The 18,292-nt window shown below is 38.7% G+C and overlaps 1 protein-coding gene across 31 annotated transcripts in view; it reads right to left on the reverse strand.

Moving 5' to 3' along the window:
* LOC103541579 (ATP-binding cassette sub-family A member 17-like) overlaps positions 1-18,292 on the reverse strand; it is a 113,008-nt gene that overhangs the window by 91,279 nt on the left and 3,437 nt on the right. For 8 of the 31 annotated variants that reach the window (XM_070568693.1, XM_070568690.1, XM_070568698.1 and 5 more), the window contains exons 2-3: positions 3,472-3,557; positions 2,833-3,094 (exon numbers count right to left, since the gene is read on the reverse strand). The exons of 11 other annotated variants lie outside the window; for them this stretch is intronic. In XM_070568693.1, the coding sequence (XP_070424794.1) occupies positions 2,833-3,094; positions 3,472-3,525 (316 nt within the window). In that variant the 5' untranslated portion in view covers positions 3,526-3,557. Of the gene's footprint in view, positions 1-2,832; positions 3,095-3,471; positions 3,717-18,292 lie in introns of those variants that run through there. 12 more of the 31 variants (XM_070568697.1, XM_070568689.1, XM_070568684.1 and 9 more) reach the window with 3 other exon arrangements.

Consider the following 18,292-nt stretch of genomic DNA (forward strand, 5'->3'; position numbering starts at 1 on the left):
GAAAGTCCCAGGAAAAATCTTAGTGGTTCCTTGACTCTTACTGAGTTAAGTGTCCTGCCTGGACAATCACCATAGCAAGGGGACTGCCAAGTGCAGACTGTGCAGACACAGGTTACACCTGCGCCCAGGGTGGAGTCATCACGGGCTGAGAGTGGGAGACAGATCAAGCCCCCAGGGAGAAATAGGCTGTGCACAAAAGGGTGAATAGATGCTGGGAAGAAAAAAAAAAAACAGATGTCTACCACAGTTTGGAAGGAATTTTCAAACTATTGTTCATTGTTACTTCTAGGGTATAGGATTTGCTTAGGGAAATGGCACGAAGATGGAGCTTTAATTTTTATTCCTTATTTTTTTATACTGTTTGAAAATTTTAATGCAAAGAATTCTTATATTTATTGTAAATTTTAAGGCTTTTTTTTTTTAATTTAAATTTCAGAAAAATACATCCCAAATCATTAATAAAGGATGCTTCTGGGAAGTGGGATTTGGGATGGCAATTTAACTTTTTACTTTAAACAATGTATCATTTCATGTATCATTTTCTAGTATGGAGAAAGGGAAGAAAGGAAGGCAGGAAGCTGTTTGAGGACAAGAAGTGAGCAAATAAGACCACAATGGGAAAGCAGAAAGGCAGAAATAGATGAAGATTACAGTATCACAGGATTCAAAGCAAAAGAGAATTTCAAAGAGGAAGTGGTTGAAATAATCCCTGTTATAGTGAGGACAAACAGAATAAAGACTGGAAAGAAAGCACTGGATTTGGTAATTAGCAAGTCATCAATGACATTTTCTTAGCAGATATCAGTACAGTACTGAGGACAGAATATAGATTATGATGAGTTAAGAAGTGAGTGAGAAGTAATAAAATAGAAATAAACTTTCAAGACATTTATCAAGAAAATACATAGTCTGAGGCAGGATCTTAAAGAAAAGACACAAGAGGAAATATTTTCTCTTAAAATGGAGGTGATTGAGGTTCATTTGAGAGTGAGGTGGAAATTCAGCCCAGATGGAAAGACTGAATATTTAGAGAGACGGAGAAGCTACTAATTGAGAAAGTTCCAAAAGAGGCAGGAGGGCCTCGGATGAATCATTTCTCACTCCAAAATTTATCTTGAATTCACCTACATATCTCCGTCTCCCCAATTCAAGCCCTCATCATCTTTTTCCTCCCGAATGTCTGCAAATACCACCCGCTTCCAATCACTCTTCCAGAAAACAGCCATTGAAATCTCTTTTAAAACAAATTACATCACCTAAGCTTTCTTTAAACCCCTTCAACAGCTGCCTTTTGCACGTAGAAGAAAACCCTAACACTTTAACAAGGCCTGCAAGGCTCTGGATTATGTGGCTTCTACAGACATTTCAAACCTCATCTCAAATCACTCTCTCAACTTACTTCAGCCTCGCTTGATCACTTTCAGATCCTCAAACACCTCAGGGCCTGGCCACTTGCCCCCCTAACTGGATAGCCCCTGACTCCTGAAACCCATCATGCTTGCATTTTGCATGACTTGTTCTTTATCATCATGTCTTAACTACCTTATCACCTCCCCAGAGAAGATTTCTCTGTTTGTTTTTTTATTTCATAATCTTATATTTATAAAAGGTAACCGAATTAGAACAGTATTTTAGGATACTATGCAAGCACAAAGCATAACTTTCAAAACAGTGGTTCCCAAACATTTTACCACTGAGGGCCTTTAAAAGAATTGTCCCCATTGAGTGGCACTCAGAGCTGAGAGAGAACTCTTTTTTTTCACTTTGTACCTTATTATTAAAGTATTATGAGAATACTTTTTCAAAAGCGTGTGTGACAATTATAGTAATTCCGACAAATTACTCTGCATTTTGTAGACTCCACATTTTGAAATTTTTTATCTACCTAACTGCACGAATTCATTCAGTAACTATGTATTGAGCACCTACTGTGTGCCAGGCACTGTCACAGGCCCAGTGATGAACAAAACAGACAGGGTCCTCTGCCCTTAAGGAGGGGGAGCCTAGCAGGGAAAGGCAGACAGTGCACAGAAAGCAGGGAGTGGAGAAGTAATTACACATTTATCAAAATGCCACTAACATATCCAACAGGGTTCTGTGAGAGAGGAAAAGGCAGGGGTAATAAACCTTAAAGCGCTTTGGCTGCCTTCCTAAGCACCATTTCAGCGGAAACCTGAAGGCTAAGAAGGAGCAACCCACAGGAAGGGCTGGGGCAAAGCTTTGTGTCAGACGGGAGGAAAAGCTCACAGATTCTAGGAAGTGAATGGTGGCAACGTGCCCAGAGTGTGGAAGCACAAGGAAGACCGAAGTAGGTAAGAAAGTGGAGAACTCAGGGCCAGAGCCTGGAGAAGGGTCTGTTTATTCTCAGTACAATGGAGCCTGGCCAGATCCTACTGACCTTTTAAAGATCTTGCTGGCTCCACGTAGAAACTGGATTAGAAAAGGACAAGAGGAGATGGAGAGAAGACAGTTAGAAGGTTAATTCAGAATCTCTGAACGTTTTCCATTTTTCGTTAGAGACTTATTATAACCGAGAATCAGAGCTTCTGATTAATATGAGATAACCAGTGTCACTATAGTGAGTTAAAACAAATACTTAACATCTTAATTAGCCTCGAAGCCTCGTGACATAACTATACAAGTCTCCAGCGTGTTGCTTGAAATAATAAAAATGCCTTGTGGCTGCTTTTCCCCAACTACCACCTCTGCTGATTCTTTAGAATTTGGAGACCCCAAATTTGGAATCACTACAGTAAGAACTCTCAGGAAAAAACTTCAAACTATACTTTATAAAAATGCCCTCCCTATCCTTATCCCATGTTTATCTCTAACCTTCAAACTCAACATCAAAGGCTTGCTCCACCATCTCAATGATAGTCTTCAAAGTTTCACTTTGGGAAGGGATATAAATTAGTTGAAATTTATTTTCCACAGGAAAGTGATGGAAGAATTCTGGCAGTGAAGTGACATCAACTGCACGGTAATTGGTAGCAGGGTATTTTCTTGGCAAACTAGCGAAACGAAGATACATTATAATTGTAGAAAATAGTAACGGCATCAAGATTTCAAGGACTGTTACCAGAGTCTTCCGTTTCTAAAATAAAAATGAAAGCTATATGTTAATCCAAAATAGAACACAAGCATAAGCCGCTATGTGGCAAAAGTTCTTCCATTAAGAACCCTTTAATTTCTTCCAGCCTCCTTGCACAACACACAAAAAAGAAAAAATAGAATGAGAATTAGTTGGAAATATCTGCTTTTAACTTTTCTAACCTATATGGCTAGAAAGCAATAACAACGTCATCTTTAATAATTAGGGTTAACAAAATTACTATGGAAACATTTGCAGAAAAGGGCCCCTTTACAAGTAAAGTTCTTTTTTCTTTAATCCACTATTAGCAACCAATTTAACTTCAACATTCAGCCCCTTCCAAGGAGACTCACATTTTCCCCACAGATAACTATACCCACCTTCAAGATAAAGTTCTTCCAGAGAAGAAGTTTTAAGTTCCTGAACATTGCCATTTTTATAACTGAAGAGGAGGGGTCACCACTAGCTGGGGAACAAATGGGGGAAACATTATGCATAATACAAAAATGTTGAGTTACCCTGTCAGCCTTGAAAAGCTTGAGTTTTCAGAGCATCATGCTGGATTACTTTTCCTCCTTCCTTTCTAGCAGTACCTTCTCAGTCTTTTTTGCTAATTCCCCCTCCTCTCCCCAACCTCTAAATATTTAAGTGCTCCAGGGCTCCATCTGTGGACTCTTCTCTTTTCCAATGACACTCACTCTATAGGTGACCTCACTCAGTCTTTTGGGTTTAAATCCATCTATACGCTGATGACTTCTAAATTTATATCTCCAACCTTGACCTTGCCTCTAACTCTAGACTCCAATATTCAATTGCCTGCTTGGCATCTCCATGTGACATATCCAAACTGAGCTACTCATATTTCTTCTAAAACAGATCATCTTACAGTCTTCCTCACCTCAATTAATGCCAGTTCCATTCTTCGAGCTATGCAGGGTTATTCTTGACTCGTCTCTTTCACATCCTGCACCCAGTTTGTCAGGAAACCCTATTGGCTCTACTTACAGAATATGCCCAGAATTCAATCCCTTTCACACCACCCTGCTCTCATCACACAGCCCCATCTCTTGCTTGGATTTCTGCGATAGACTCTCCAGTGGAATCAATGCTTCTGCCCCTGCCACCCTGTGATCCATTTATCATGCAGCAATAAGAGTGATCCTATTCAAGTCAGGTCACGCCCACTCCTCTGCTCAAAACTCTCTAATGGCTCCCATCTCACTCCAAGGAAGAGCCTTGCCTTGTGATGATCTACAAAGCTCTATGGGGTGTTTAGCTTTCTCGTCTCATCTCATCTCAGCTACTTTACTTCCCCCCCTCCCCTCGTCTTCTGTCACAGGCCTAGCTGCTAACCTATAACAGACAAAACATAATTCTGCCTCAAAATCTTTGCACTTGCTGTTTCCTCTGCCAAGTGCACACCTCCCTCATGTATCAACATGGCTAGCTCTCCTACTTCTTTCAGATCTTTATTTAAAAGTCACTTTCTCAATGAGGTTTTTCTTGATCATCTTCTATAAAATTTCAAAAACATTAAACATTTTGTATAAGTCTTCCCTGCTCATTTTTTCTTAGCACTTTTAAACTATTTAACATGGTATATATTTACTTATTTACCTTATTTAATCTGATTTCCCTACTAGGACGTATACTCCATGAAGGCAGGGAATTTTTTTTTCTTTTCTTTTCTTTTTTTTTTTTTGCTGAGGAAGAGTTGCCCTGAGCTAACATTCATGCCAATCTTCCTCTATTTTTTAGTATGTAGACCACCAGCACAGCATGGCTGCTAACAGAGCAGTGTAGGTACACGCCAGGGAACCAAACCTGGGCTGCCAAAGTGGAGCATGTTGAATTTAACCACTAGACCACTGGGTCTGGCCCTGTTTTTTTTTTTTCCCACCACCACTAAGTCCCAGACATAAGAGAATGGCCAGCACATGATAGTCACTCAGTAAATATTGAATGAATAAATAATTAAAGGGTATGCAGTTTTTGTAGGGATGTGGTTGGAGCAGACATGATTCTAAGAAAAGAAAAATACTTTGGATAGTAGTCAATTCTCTTTTCATTCTTTGTTTCCCAAGTGAAATATACACTTTAATTTTCAGATACTACTACAATGAGATTTGCATTTCTAGAAAAACATTCTTCCAGTGAGGAAACAAAAATGCATATATTTTTACTCAGGTTAAAGCATCTCTGACATTGCATGTAAGAAACTAAAGAAACAGCATTGTGAATACACTAAATATCACTGAATTGTATACTTTAAAACGGCTAATCATATGTTACATGAATTTCACCTTAATAAACAAAAAGAGTCAGTGTAATGATACATTTATATTAGCCAGCTATTGCTGTTAAAATCTCAAATGACAAACGAGACCCAGTAGCCCACAACAACAGGCATTTATTTCCTGCTCATGAGTCTTTCAGCAAGTTGTGGCTCTGCTGGCCCCCTAGGATTAATTGCACTTGTCCTCAGGTCTTGTTATGGGGTGAATTGTATCCCTCCAAAATTCATGTTGAAGTCCTAACCCCTAGCACCTCAGAATGTGACTATATTTGGAGACAGGGCCTTTCAAGAGGTGATTCAGTTAAAATGAGGCTGTTAGGATGGGCCCTCATCCAGTCTGATTGGTGTCATAATGGGAAGAGGAAATCTGGACACACAAAGAGCACCAGGGATGCATGGGCACAGAGAAAAGACCATGTGAGGACACAGCAAGAAGGCAGGCACCTACAAGCTGAAGAGAGAGGCCTCAGAAGAAACCAAACCTGCTAACACCTTGATCTTGGACTTCCACCTTCCAGAACTGGGAGAAAATAAATTTCAGTTGTTTAAACCACCTGGTATTTTGTTACGGCAGCCCTAGCAAACCAATACAGGTCTGCTCCATGTGTCTCCTCATCCTCCTCAGACCAGCCACTAGCTGGAGCGTGTTGTTCTAATAGCAAGAGGTCAAGCCAAACCATACGAATAGGTTTAAAGCTTCTGCTCACACAACACTTACTAACCATTCCGCTGGCCAGAGCAAATCACACAGCCAAGCCCAATGTCAATGCAACAGGGAAAGAAACTCTTGACTACTCTAGTGGGAGGCACTGCAAAGTCACATAGCGAAGGGCATGGACATAAAATTTAACACAAAGAAAGAGTGAAGAACCAGGAACAATATCCATTGACCAAAACACTCAACATTTCATCCTTTAAAAAAATTTTTCGGGTTTTTTCTTGGTGAGGAAGATTCGCCCTGAGCTAACATCCATTGCCAATCTTCCTCTTTTTTTTCTCTTTTTTTGCTTGAGGAAGATTAGCCTTGAGCTAACATCTGTGCCAATCTCTCTCTATTTTGTATATGGGATGATTCCACAGTATGGCTGATGAGTGGAGTACGTCTACATATGGGATCCAAATCCACAAACCTGGGCCGCCGAAGCAGAGCGTGCAGCACTTTAACCAGTTGGCCACAGGGCTGGCCCCTCCATATTTAATTCTTTAGAAGTTGGTGTTAGAATTTGCCAACCTTAACCCTCACCATCTAGATGAGGAGGTATTTTGGCTCATTACTGGCCCAACACAGATGAAAAATAATAGCCAGAGACAATGAGAAGACATGGTTTTCTCCAACCACAGTCACAGTTCAGGGAAATGGGATAGGGAAAAAATAAAGAGCAGATGCAGGTTTTCATACTAAGCATCTTTTAAAATTTGTGATAATACAGATAGATTGCTCCTTTTAAAAGAAGTTTATTTAGATGCTTGTAATGTACAACAACCAGCAATTATGCATTCAAGTAATATCAGTATTGAAGGTGCTGTGTCTGGGCAAATGTTATCATAAAAAGATCGATCGGTAATGAAGCTCATCTTCATGGAACTCACTAGTGGAAAGTAATCCTCGTAAGAGAAAATAATATATACAAAGGAAAACATTATAGTACAAGGTAGAAAATGAGAATCAAAAGAGATACACTTAAGGATAAACAAACTGACCAACGAAACAGAACAAAAGCCCAGAAAGAGACCACAGATATATGATCACTTGATTTATAACAAAGCTGACATTGCAGGACATAGGGAAGCCGGGTTTTCTCAATAAATGGTTCAGGGTTGATTGGCTATCCATGTGGGAAACAACGTATATTGACTCCTGCCTCCCACCATACACAAAATATCAACTTCAGACATAATACAGATCTAAATGTGAAAGGTAAAGAAATGAAGCTTTTAGGAAAAAATAGGAAAACATATTCATGACTTTGAAGTAGGCAAAGATTTCTTAAACATGACTCCAAACCGCTAAACATAAAGAAAAAACTGATAAACTGAATTATATAAAAATTAAGGGGGACGGCCCAGTGGTGCAGTGGTTAAGTTCGCACGTTCCGCTTCGGTGGCCCTGGGTTCACTGGTTCGGATCCCGGGTGTGGACATGGCACCACTTGGCAAGCCATGCTGTGGTAGGCATCCCACATGTAAAGTAGAGGAAGATGGGCACAGATGTTAGCTCAGGACCACTCTTCCTCAGCAAAAAGAGGAAGATTGGCAGCAGATGTTAACTCAGGGCTAATCTTCCTCAAAAAATAAATAAATAAATAAAGTTTTAAAAAATAAAATAAATAAAAATTAAGAAGTTCTGTTGCACAGAAGACACGCATAAGAGAGAAAATGCAATCCAGAATGAGCAAAGATATTGACAATACATACATCTGACACAGGACTTGTATCTAGAATATTTAAAGTGTTCCTAAAAGTCACTAAGAAAAAGACAGACATCCCAATAGGAAAATAGGCAAGAGACTTGAACAGACAATTTCCAAAAGAGAGTACCCAAATGGCTAATAAACATATGAAAAAGTGCTCAATCTATCCGGTTATCAGGGAAATGCATTTTAAAACCAAAGTGCCAACACTGAGATGGAGATTTCTGCACAAGAAGTTTACTTGTTTATTTCAAGCACTCTCGAAATCAGTACTTTTGAAGAGTGAAAGAAGCAGGCCCGGGTAGAGAGAAAAGTTGGGCTGCAATGTAGTCAAAACAAAGGCTTCGGTCATTTCTACATGATCACAACAAAATACAAACTATGAATTATCAGCCGCAAGTTCAATTATAAAGACAGGATTCAAACAGATCCTGGATAAGCAGGGAGGGGATTAAGGAAAATCCATTTATGCTATATTCGGGAAAAACATGACTGTGATAGGAAAAAAAATGGGCTGAAAATAAGCAACACAGCAACTATTCAGAATTTCTACAAGAACATTATTGCTAGCCCTTGACCCAGCAATGCCACTTCTATGACTCTATTCTACAGACACACCTGCACAGGTATGAAGTGACATATGTACGAGGTTATTCACTGCAGCACTGTTCATACGAGCAAAGGATTGCAAACAGCCCAGTATCCATCAATAGGGGATTATTATATAAACTACTGCATATCTAAACAAGGAAGTAATATGCAATCTTCAAATAAAGGAAGAGCTCTATTACTGGCTTTCTTCTAGGATCTGCAGGATATACGTGAGAAAATAAATTTCTGTTGTTTAAGCCACCCAGTCTTTGGTATTTGTTATAGCAACCTGAACTGACTAACACACCATTCTTTATGTCAGGGATATGAATTATCTGCATCTTGGATATCTTTTTATCGTTTCTATCTATAATCTTATCTCTATTTCTTTTGTCCCTGTTCTTTTTCTAACTTATTTTCTCACATTTATTTTAAGTGAAAAACAGAAGGTACAGAAGAGTTATATACTTTGCTACTGTTTAAATAAAAAGGGAGAATAAGTATATGCATTCACATATTTTAAAAAACAAAACATTGGAAGGATAAGTAAGAAACTAGTAAAAGGGTTCCTAGGGTATAGGACCAGGGACATAAGCCCTTTCTTCTGATTTTCAATTATGCAAATGCATTACCTATTGACTTAGCTGAATTTCCACTAGAAGCATATCTGACCAGCATGGTAACTGCACTTTAATCCCTGGGAGTCAGTGTAGAACAGAAACCTGAAAGGTGTACCACCTGAGGGGTGAGGAAGCTGGGGTATTTATAGACTGACTCCTGCCTACAGCCATAACACATTAATTGAGGACTGCTCCCCCAGATGTTAATTCTCAGACACTTCTGGCCTGCCACATGTCCAGAAGACAAAGCCCTCAGGCAAAGACATAGAGGTATTGGCAGTGGAAATCTAGTGTTGCTATAATGATCAGATTGAGAGGATAAGGGCAGGGCCCCTACAGCATCTAAGTATTTTAAAAATTTCAGTAAATTAAAATACAGGCAATAGTGTTGAAGCAACAAAATGTTTCAAATCTGAAATGAGTTTTGAAAGAGAAATTAAGCTCTCATCCTAAGTGAGATGAAACTAGAGACTGAAGAACTAATCTATACGCTAGAAATAGTAAGGAATAAATCCAACGTTACAGAAGACAAACAATTAAATGGAAGACAGTTTTGAGGATATTGCATAAAAGGAAAAAAAAAAGGACAGAGACAAAAGAAATAGAGATACAATTATAGATAGAAAAGATAAAAAGGTATCCAAAATGCAGATAATTAGTATTTCTGAAATAGAGAATGATGTATTAGTCTACATGGCCTGCTATAGCAAATATTTTAAACAACAGAACTTAAACAACAGAAACTTCTTTCTCACAGTACTGAGGGCTACAAGTCTGAGATCAGGGTGCCAGCATAGTCAGGTTCCAGCGAGAGCTCTCTTCTTGGCTTGCAGGTGGCCACCTTCTCACTGCGTCCTCACATGGTGGAGAGAGAGAGAGAGCTTTCTCTTCTTCTTCTTATGGGACCACAGTCCTATTAGATTAGGGCCCCACCATTATGATCTCATTTAACCTCAATTATGTAAAGACTCTATCTCCAGATACAGTCACACTGGGGGCCAGGGCTTCAACATATGAATTTTAGGGGGAACACAATTCAGTCCATAGCAAACGGCATGAAAAAAAAAAAAGTCTATGTAAATGTGTTTGTATTAGAAGAAAACACATCTCAAATGAAGGAATAACTGAATCTGAAAAATTAAAAAAAAGATCCACATATACCAGTAAAAACCTACATAGAAGTGTAAAACTAGAGACCATCCTGGTGAATCACTGAACTTCAAGAATAAAGAAAAATTCCTACAGGCAATCAAAGCAAAAAAAAAAACACAAAATCACTGACCAGAGGGAGAAAATCAGGCCAGCCTCCCTCAGTCCTCTCCCCAGAGACCGTCGGTAGACAGTACAGAAATATCCTCAAAGGATGCAAAGAGCACAACTCTAGGGCATTATGATCAGCCAAGCCAACAGGCAAGCATTTTCAGGCATGCAAACATCTACAGACTCATAAAACCTTCTTGAAAAAAATTAGGATAAAATGAAATCAGTGCTGAAATTATTCCAAATAATGGGGCAACTTTCATAAGAACGCGCTGCAGTGGGCACTGAATCTAACAGGCATCTCAAACCTAATCACAAAGGTACTCTTGATTTTATTCTCCATGCCTTTTCTACTATCCAGCTCAGTGAGTCATAAGTCTATACCAGGTGTTTAAGCCAAAAATCTTGTTCATCTCATTCCATTAACTATCATATCAAATCCATCAGTAAGTCCTGATGATTCTGTCTCTGAAATATATCTCAAAGCCATTCACTTCTTTCCTTATCTCTTCTACCAGCCTAGTCCAAGTCATGAAATTAAATTGAAATACCAGGTAGGAATTCTTTCAGTTATAAGTAATGGAAGTCCAACTCAACCTGGCTTAAGCCAAAAAAAAAGGGGGGGGGGGGGGATCTATTGCTCACATACACATAACCCAAAGTCCAAAGTGGAATAAACTATAGAACACAGCAGAATCCAAGTGTTCAAATAATGTAACCAGGGTTTGTCTCTCTCTATTCTACTTTCCTCTTTATGTCCTCTTGTCAGGCAGTCTCTATACACATGGGAGCCAAGATGGACCCCAGGAGCTCTAGGCTTACAGCAAAAATCCCAGAGAGAAGAGTGTCTCCTTCCTCGTAGCTCCAGCTAATTTCCCAAGAGGACTCTGCTTGGCTTAGCTGGGGTCCCAGCAGGGTGGCAGGTGGGCAATGAAAATGAGGGAGGAGGGGTCAGCACCTCCTAAACCACATGGAATGGTTACTCCCCACAGACATAGACGCATACAAAGAAGGTTCCTATTACCAGCAGAAAGGGGGAGAGAAAGTATACCTCCTTTGCTGCCCAGAAAAGAAATCCTTCCTGCATATAAAATTTCAAAACTTCTCTGCTTAGTATAATAAGCCATTTATGTACAACATAAAACATACTTGCTCCCTCTCCAAAAAAGATCTACTAGGTTTTGTGCAGTTTCTGCATCCAGGATCAAGGCTAGGCTGTCTGGGCAATAAACATTCCTCTCACTCTGGTCTAGATGTGACTCCCCAGGGTCTGGCACTTTGGGCTAAAAAATGAGAATATGACCACCCAAGTCATCTAACATACAGTGGAAGAGGGAAAACTGTTTGTACCCACCATTTGTTATGGCCTTCATGAGAAGGGAACTAGAGTCAATGCCCTCTTCTGAGCAGCTGTGGCACCTCAGTAGCCTGCTTCCTATTGGGGTGGTTTGGGGAAATACCTAGGGATTACCTCAGGGGTTGAGCAATTACAGGACTTTGTTTATTAACTTTTTTCTCCCTTCTGAAAATAAAATTCCAGTAAAATATCAGTCAGCTGACAGTCAATTTACATTATGTTGGCTCCCTAGGCTAGAAACTAAAACCAGATACTCTGTCCAACTACAGGAATTGAGTCTTGATAGCAGCCATAGAGTTCTGTTTCTTACCACAGATAACGTCTCTCAGGTCCTCAGTTTACTGCTTCAAGAGCCTCGGCCCTTGACTCCAAACAATGACTGGGGTACTGATATGGTTCACTGCAATTAGCTTAGTGGAGTTCTTGTCGAAAATACTTTCTGGATGGAAATTCATCGTTGTTAGTATAATTCTGACTTAAAAGTGTGCACTCAAATCATCCTTGGGATCAAAATGTCCACCATATGAAAAGGAGGTCAATAGCAATCTAAAACTCCTCTAAAAAAATAAAGTCTATTTTAAAAAACTGTATTGACAAAACTGTATCAACAGGAAAATTCTTAATCCTAAACCCCTTCATTATTAAATTAGAAATAAAAAAACCCACATAAATTAAAAATCAATTAGAAATATGTGCAATTTTTTTATTACCCAGACCATAACTGGCTAAATGGGTTCAAGGAACTAGCTCTGTGCACACACAGCTGTAAGAGCTTCTTATAGGTCATTACCATCTTTATCACCCACTGTTACAGATGTTAAGGATGTATATGATGCTTTAGCTTAACAATAGTGCTGCTGATGACAGAAAAGAAAGGCGGTACCTCCTAAGCAGAAGCTAGATGTAATCAAATGCTCATTTTATATAGGCATATGTTTACAAACATTTTTAAAATACCATGGTTGAGATTCTGGCAAGAAAAAGATCACTGTTATATTACATGTGACTATCTTTAATCTGTGACAACCCCTCACCTTTGAAAGAATTGTTTCTTATTGTGTTTTCTCAACTCTAAATTTCTTAGAAACACAGATATGCTTGTATAGCAGAAAGTTTGAATTAGAACAGGGGAAGAAGAACTGATGGGGGGAAATACACCCCCCTCTTTAATAGTGGATTAAATAAATAATCCACTATTACGCAGAATCAACACAAAAAGGGAGCCAACATAGTGACCATTAATTAAGAACAAAAAGGTAAAAATAACCAATGATGTATAGAAAATTAACCACTTGTATAACTTTCTGTTAATAAATTTGTCAACCTGTCTGGCTTGGATTTATTATCTAGAAAACAGAAATTACCAAGTTAATACAGGAAGAGTTTTTTTAAACCTAAATACTTCTTCAAATAAACTGAAGAAACTGAGAAAGTTGTCAAAGAGCCCTCAAAGCAGTGCAAAAGCAAATAACGTAAATGGGTGAGTTGTTTCCAGCTACAAGCAACAGATCATTCTGATGTTATTTAAATTGATCCATAAACATAAAAATACAAAACTTCCAATTTTTAGAAATCAGTTTAGCATAACAGAGATATCAAAATCTCACAATGATAACATTTAAACAAACTAAAGTCCATTCTCACTGAAGAGAAGAAGACATGAAAATCCTTGATAACACAAAGAATCCAGAAGTGCATTAAAGGAATAATACATCATGAGTAAATGGGAAATTCATCATAGAAATATAGGAATGATTCACTATTTTCACTATTATGATATCTGATAAGGATTTTAGGCTGGTTAATTTTAAAACTGCAGATGAGAAGTAGGCTCCGAGGAGTGGAATTTGCTTGCCCTTTGTTGGGAGGCATTTGCATTTGTGGGGGGAACCTCCATCTGTGGAGATGCCTCCCTCTCTGTGCCAGGGGGAAGGGGGATGGCCTTGTCTCTGGAAACTCTTAATGGGGAAGGCAAGAACTTAAGTTGGTTACTGTCTGGCAACCTCATGTAACTGATTTAGGGTGGTGACTTCTGGCATTTACTTAATCTGATTTGATTCTTATCTAAAAGTTGTGGGACCACCCAATGGCCAGACCCCCCCCCCCCCCCCCGCACTGATACCATTATAACTTTTTTACATGTTCTTTCCTTTGTCTTGTAAAGAGATGGCTCACATACCTATGCCTTAAATTTAGCCTTACTCTCCACCCATGTGGGCAGCAGAAGTGGCAGCAGCAGCAGCTCCTCCTGCCCGTGGGTTCTGTCCCCATGCCCACGGCAGCAGCAGCTCCCCATGCCAGCAGCAGCTCTGACTGCCCATGGTCCTGTCCCCATGCCAGCAGCAGCTCTGACTGCCCATGGTCCTGTCCCCATGCCAGCAGCAGCTCTGACTGCCCATGGGTCCTGTCCCCATGCCAGCAGTAGCTCCTCCTGCCCGTGGGCCCTGTCCCCACGCAGCAGCCTGACTGCCATGGGTCCTGTCCCCATGCTATTCCACACTATTCTCTAAATAAAAGAGCACTACTGCCAGATCTTGAGAGTCCAAGAAATCTTTCTTTCAACTCCTCAGCTCACCGACCCCGCATCAATATCTATTAGTATAATTCACCATATTGATTAGTTGAAGGATTAAAAACATATTACTACGTCAATAAATTCCAAAAAGGCATTTGATAAAACTCACTACCTATTCCTGGACTTTTGTTTTAAATCTTAGAAAAAGATTGTCTACAATATACTAAAAAATATGTATCTCAAATCAAAAGTGAAGATATTTTGTGGTGACTACTATAAGAATTCACAGTTAAGACAGAACCAAGACCAGAATGCCAGCTGCAAAACTATTTTCTAACATTATTCTGGAAATGCTAACCCAGGTCAAGTTGTGAGGGCTGTTCCCCACATAGTGGCATGTGGCCAAGTGGATGAGATTGGGGGCTGAGATCTAGTCTGTGTTCCATTTACCCTGGCACAACGTTGGGTTAACTCGCAGAACGAGCACCCTTTGCTAATTGGTCCACTCAGAGGGGTACCTTTATCTAATCAGTCTTCACAGTTGGGATGCCTTTTTTTTCTTTCGTCTCCCCAAAGCCCCCTAGTACATAGTTGTATATCCTAGTTGTAGGTCCTTCTGGCTCTGCTATGTGGGATGCTGACCCAGCATAGCTTGATGAGCGGTACCAGGTCTGCACCCAGGATCCGAATCAGCGAAACCCCAGGCCACCAAAGCAGAGCATGCAAACCCCACCACTCAGCCACGGGGCCAGCTCCTTTTTTTTTGGCAGGGGTTGGGGGGAGGAATCCTTTAACTACTTGGTCCAACCACAGGAGGTGCCTTTATCTAATTGGTAGGTGTCACCTTTTGACAATTCCTCCACAGGCACAATATGCTATATGAGCTCTTGGTGGCCCTGTGCTACTACAGTTAGGAGATAGAATGAATCAAGAAGCATAAACATAGGTGAAGAGGGGACTAATTTGTGGTTATTCGTACTTTATAAAATTTTATACACAGAAAAGCCAAAAGAACAACTGAAAAACCATAAGAAAGAGGGAAAGTAAGGTAAGGTGACTGATTATAAAATTAGTATCAAAAAAACTCAATAGTGGGGCTGGCCCAGCAGTGTAGTGGTTAAGTTCACGTGCTCCACTTTGGCAGCCCAGGGTTCAGAGGTACATCAACCCATGCTGTGGCTATGTCCCACATACAAAATAGAGGAAGACTGCCACATATGTTAGCTCAGGGACAACCTTCCTCACGGAAAAAAAAAAAAAAAAAAAAGCAACAATAGCTTTCCTACAAACAAATCAGCTGGGAAAATATATTCCAGGAAAAGATCACTTTCACCTAGTAACATCAAAAGAAAATATTTAGGAATAAATGTAAGGAGAAATATTCCTATATAACCTATACAAAGAAAACTGTAAAACTCTTATCAAGAGACATAAAATAAGGCTTGAGTAATGGAGAAACATATCTTTCCTTCCATAGGAAGAGTCAATATTGTTAAGATATTAAGTCTCCTAAAAAAATCTACAAATTTTATATAACCCCAATAAAGATATCAACAAGATTTTAAAAACTGATTCCAAAGTCCTTATGAAGGATAAAGGTGTGAGATTAGCCAAGAAAATTCTGAAAGAGACACATAAGGACCAGACACTATCCAAATATTAAAACATGTTGTTATATAACTTCATTAATTAAAACAGTATTTACTAGGATAGTAATAGCTCAGTAAAAAAGTAGAAAGAATATATATACACACATACCCAAGTATATATGGGAATTTAGTACGTGATAAAGATACTGAAGAATATTCTGATATTGAAGAATATTTTCAAATAAACTGAAGAAATATGATCAATAACAGTACTGATGCCTATTTGTTCAACAATTTAGATGAAACAAATCAATTCCCTGAAAGACACAAACTACCAAAACCCACTCAAAAAGAAACAGTAACCTGAATAGTGCTATATCTACTAAAGAAATTATATTTGCAATTAAAAATCTTCCAAGAGGGGCTGGCCCCGTAGCCGAGCGGTTAAGTTTGTGCGCCCCGCTGCAGGCGGCCCAGTGTTTCGTTGGTTCAAATCCTGGGCGTGGACATGGCACTGCTCATCAAACCATGCTGAGGCAGTGTCCCACATGCCACAACTAGAAGGACCCACAACGAAGAATATACAGCTATGTACTGGGGGGCTTTGGGGAGAAAAAGGAACAAAAAATAAAATCTTTAAAAAACTTTTTAAAAAAATCTTCCAAGAAAGAAAACCCAGGCTCAGATGGCTTTATTGACAAATTCTAACATTTAAGGAAGAAATAATAATAATTCTACACAATCTCCTCCAGAAAATAGAAAAGGAGGGACTATGTCCCAACTCATTTTATGAGGTCAGCATTACCCTGATGCCAAAGCCAGACAAAAACATTACATGAAAGACATACAATAAAAAACATAAGGCAAGAAGAAATAAAAGTATCACTATTCTCAGATGACATGATTTTCTACGTAGAAAATCCCAAGAAATCTGCAAAAGAAATCTACAACTAACAAATGTGTTTAGCAAAGCCACAGGAGACAAGGTTTACGTACAAAAATCAATCGTATTTCTATACACTAGGTGAAGAACAAATGGAAGTCCAAAGGTTTTTTTTTTTTTTTAAGTACCTTTTGCAATGATACCAAAAAGATGAAATACTTAGGAATAAATCTAACAAAATATGTGCAGAATCCATATGCTGATGAAAGAACACTAATGAAAGTTTTAAAAAAAAGAAATGAAAAGGTATACCATAGTCATGGACTGGAAAAGTCAATATTAAGATATCAGTTCTCGTCAAACTGATTTATAGATTCAATGCAATCCCAATCAGAATCTCTGCAGTATCTTTTGTAGGTATCAAGAAGTTGACTAAAATTCACATGAAACGGCAAAGGGACTAGTATAGCAAAAATCATTTTGAAAAAGGAATAAAATTGGAAGACTCATACTACCTCATTTCAAGAGTTACTATAAGGCTACACTAATCAAGACAATATGGCATTAGCTGAAGCACAGGCAGACAAACAACAGCCCAGGGACCAAATCCAGCCCACTACCCATTTTTCTGCAGCCTGAAAACTCAGAATAGTTTTGAGTTTTGACACCTTTCAATGGTTGGAAGAACTGCCCTCAACAATTATTACTGAACACTGAATAGCTTCTCAAGTTACCTCGTACAGAGATTGTATGTGAAACTTATACTATGGTACAGTCATTTTGACGACAACCAATGTTGTTTGAATCACAAGTAATGGTCAGCTGCTTTATGCACTTCCCATGCTGTTGAAAGATAAAACAAGAAGTGGAATCTCCATTCCCACACAAATGTGCAGCAGATGTATCTTCCAAGCTCAAACTACAGTTCCAGTAGCATTTTTTCAGACTTCAATGTTAAGTGCAAAGGAAATTTTCATATTTCAAAATCCATTTAACTGTGCAATTGAGGAGCTTTCACCTAACCTTCAATTGGATGCAATTAATCTGTAATGTAATGACATGCAAAAAGGCAAAAATCAAGAGAAGAACCTAACAGAATTCTATTAATGTCTTTCAAGACATGAATGGGCTCAATTAAAAGTATATGTTCATGGTGAAATACACAAAATCTTGTTACACATCAGTATTAACAGATGAACATTTACAATCAATTTTGATGGTAGAGAACACTATCTTTGAATTCCAGCTAAGAAATGTTATCCCATAAAAAAGAACTTAATTTTTCTTATTAATAAATATACACTATTTTTTAAAAGTACTCAATTGTTATATTGAATTTCACTAATAAAAATTTTGTGGATTTTTTTGTCCCTAATATAACAAGTATCTATGATATATCCTCAATTTTGTCTCTTGGCATGCAAAACCTAAAAAATTTGCCTTTACAGAAAAAAGTCTGCCAAACCTTGAGCTAAAAGATCAAATATACACATACATCAATGGAATAGAAAAGAGAATCAAGAAAGACCTACACAAATATTGTCAAGTTTTGACAAAGGTGCTGTTCAATGGAAAAAAATAGTCTTTTTAACAAATGGTGGTAGAACAAATACATGTATGGGGGGAAAACCACTTTGATCTATATCTCAATCATTATACAAAGTTAATTCAAAATAGAG

This window comes from Equus przewalskii, chromosome 12 (assembly GCF_037783145.1).
Source record: "Equus przewalskii isolate Varuska chromosome 12, EquPr2, whole genome shotgun sequence".
In the NCBI taxonomy this organism is placed as follows: domain Eukaryota; kingdom Metazoa; phylum Chordata; class Mammalia; order Perissodactyla; family Equidae; genus Equus; species Equus przewalskii.